At 49.9% G+C, this 2,500-nt stretch overlaps 1 protein-coding gene across 1 annotated transcript in view; it reads right to left on the reverse strand.

Annotated features, from left to right (window-relative positions):
* Positions 1-2,500, reverse strand: part of slit1b (slit homolog 1b (Drosophila)) — a 37,274-nt gene that overhangs the window by 14,596 nt on the left and 20,178 nt on the right. The window contains exons 14-15 of the mRNA XM_056408664.1: positions 325-488; positions 177-200 (exon numbers count right to left, since the gene is read on the reverse strand). Coding sequence (XP_056264639.1) covers positions 177-200; positions 325-488 — 188 coding nt within the window. The remainder of the gene's footprint in view (positions 1-176; positions 201-324; positions 489-2,500) is intronic.

A 2,500-nucleotide genomic window follows, 5' to 3' on the forward strand; every position in this document is an offset into this window, starting at 1 on the left:
TGGAAAAGAATACAAATTAAATATACAGGTGAAATATTTACGTTTTTTAACAACTGAACTGATCGATACGAGAAGACATGAACATGACAACATATCACAACAACAACAACAACTGTTGTTGTTGTTGTTGTTGTTTACTCTATCCTGTCCAGCCTCGATTGGAGAAGAAGAATCACCTGGAATGAGGTACTGCTCCTTAGCTGCAACAGAGGAGACAACGGTTACCAGGGCAACACACACACACACACACACACGCACACAGACACACACAGAGACACACACAGAGACACACACACACAGAGATACACACACGCACACACACACCGGAGCAGCGGAACTTGCTGCTCTTGATCTGGGCGATGCGCTTGTTTGCGAGGCGGCGTGGGGACGCGCAGCGGGCCCCGCTGGTCTCGATGGGGTCGGAGCGCAGGAAGTCAGCGAGCCACTTCACGCCGCAGTCGCACACAAAGGGGTTCTGGGCCAGGTGGCTGATGGGTAATCACAGGGGGGGGTCAGAGGAGCTGGACATCGCGTGTGTGTGTCTCTGTGTGTGTGTTTATGTGTGTGTGTCTCTGTGTGTGTGTTTATGTGTGTGTGTGTGTGTGTCTCTGTGTGTGTTTATGTGTGTGTGTCTCTGTGTGTGTTTATGTGTGTGTGTCTCTGTGTGTGTCTCTGTGTGTGTGTCTGTGTCTCTGTGTGTCTGTGTGTCTCTGTGTGTGTCTGTGTGTGTCTCTGTGTATGTGTGTGTGTGTGTGTCTGTGTGTGTGTATGTGTGTCTGTGTGTGTTTATGTGTGTGTGTGTGTGTGTGTGTCTGTGTGTGTGTCTCTGTGTGTCTCTGTGTGTGTGTGTGTGTGTGTCTCTGTGTGTGTGTGTGTGTGTGTGTCTCTGTGTGTCTCTGTGTGTCTCTGTGTGTGTGTGTCTCTGTGTGTCTCTGTGTGTGTCTCTGTGTGTCTCTGTGTGTGTGTGTCTCTGTGTGTCTCTGTGTGTCTCTGTGTGTCTCTGTGTGTCTGTGTGTGTCTCTGTGTGTCTCTGTGTGTCTCTGTGTGTCTCTGTGTGTCTCTGTGTGTCTCTGTGTGTGTCTCTGTGTCTCTGTGTGTGTCTCTGTGTGTCTCTGTGTGTCTGTGTGTCTCTGTGTCTGTGTGTCTCTGTGTGTGTCTCTGTGTGTGTCTCTGTGTGTGTCTCTGTGTGTCTCTGTGTGTGTCTCTGTGTGTGTCTCTGTGTGTGTCTCTGTGTGTCTCTGTGTGTCTCTGTGTGTCTCTGTGTGTCTCTGTGTGTGTCTCTGTGTGTCTCTGTGTGTGTCTCTGTGTGTCTCTGTGTCTCTGTGTGTCTCTGTGTGTCTCTGTGTCTCTGTGTGTCTGTGTGTGTCTCTGTGTGTCTCTGTGTGTGTCTCTGTGTGTCTGTGTGTCTCTGTGTGTCTCTGTGTGTCTGTGTGTGTCTGTGTGTCTCTGTGTGTGTCTCTGTGTGTCTCTGTGTGTCTCTGTGTGTCTGTGTGTCTGTGTGTCTCTGTGTGTCTCTGTGTGTCTCTGTGTGTCTGTGTGTCCTTGTGTGTCTCTGTGTGTGTCTGTGTGTGTCTCTGTGTGTGTCTCTGTGTGTCTCTGTGTGTCTCTGTGTGTCTCTGTGTGTCTCTGTGTGTCTCTGTGTGTGTCTCTGTGTGTGTCTGTGTGTGTCTGTGTGTCTCTGTGTGTGTCTCTGTGTGTCTCTGTGTGTCTCTGTGTGTCTCTGTGTGTCTCTGTGTGTGTCTCTGTGTGTCTCTGTGTGTGTCTCTGTGTGTCTCTGTGTGTGTCTCTGTGTGTCTCTGTGTGTCTCTGTGTGTCTGTGTGTCTCTGTGTGTCTCTGTGTGTCTCTGTGTGTCTGTGTGTCTCTGTGTGTCTCTGTGTGTCTCTGTGTGTGTCTCTGTGTGTGTCTCTGTGTGTCTGTGTGTCTCTGTGTGTGTCTGTGTGTGTCTGTGTGTCTCTGTGTGTGTCTGTGTGTCTCTGTGTGTGTCTGTGTGTGTGTGTCTCTGTGTGTGTCTGTGTGTCTCTGTGTCTGTGTGTGTCTCTGTGTGTCTGTGTGTCTGTGTGTCTCTGTGTGTCTCTGTGTGTCTGTGTGTGTCTGTGTGTGTGTGTGTCTGTGTGTGTGTGTGTCTCTGTGTGTGTGTCTCTGTGTGTCTGTGTGTCTCTGTGTGTGTGTCTGTGTGTCTCTGTGTGTGTCTCTGTGTGTGTCTGTGTGTGTGTGTCTGTGTGTGTCTCTGTGTGTCACTGTGTGTGTCTCTGTGTGTAGTGTGTCTCTGTGTGTCTCTGTGTGTCTCTGTGTGTGTCTCTGTGTGTGTCTGTGTGTGTCTGTGTCTCTGTGTCTGTGTGTGTCTCTGTGTGTGTCTCTGTGTGTGTCTGTGTGTGTGTGTCTCTGTGTGTGTGTCTGTGTGTGTCTGTGTGTGTGTGTGTGTCTCTGTGTGTGTCTCTGTGTGTCTCTGTGTGTGTCTCTGTGTGTCTCTGTGTGTGTCTCTGTGTGTCTGTGTGTCTC

This window comes from Pseudoliparis swirei, chromosome 24, assembly GCF_029220125.1.
Source record: "Pseudoliparis swirei isolate HS2019 ecotype Mariana Trench chromosome 24, NWPU_hadal_v1, whole genome shotgun sequence".
NCBI classification, from domain to species: domain Eukaryota; kingdom Metazoa; phylum Chordata; class Actinopteri; order Perciformes; family Liparidae; genus Pseudoliparis; species Pseudoliparis swirei.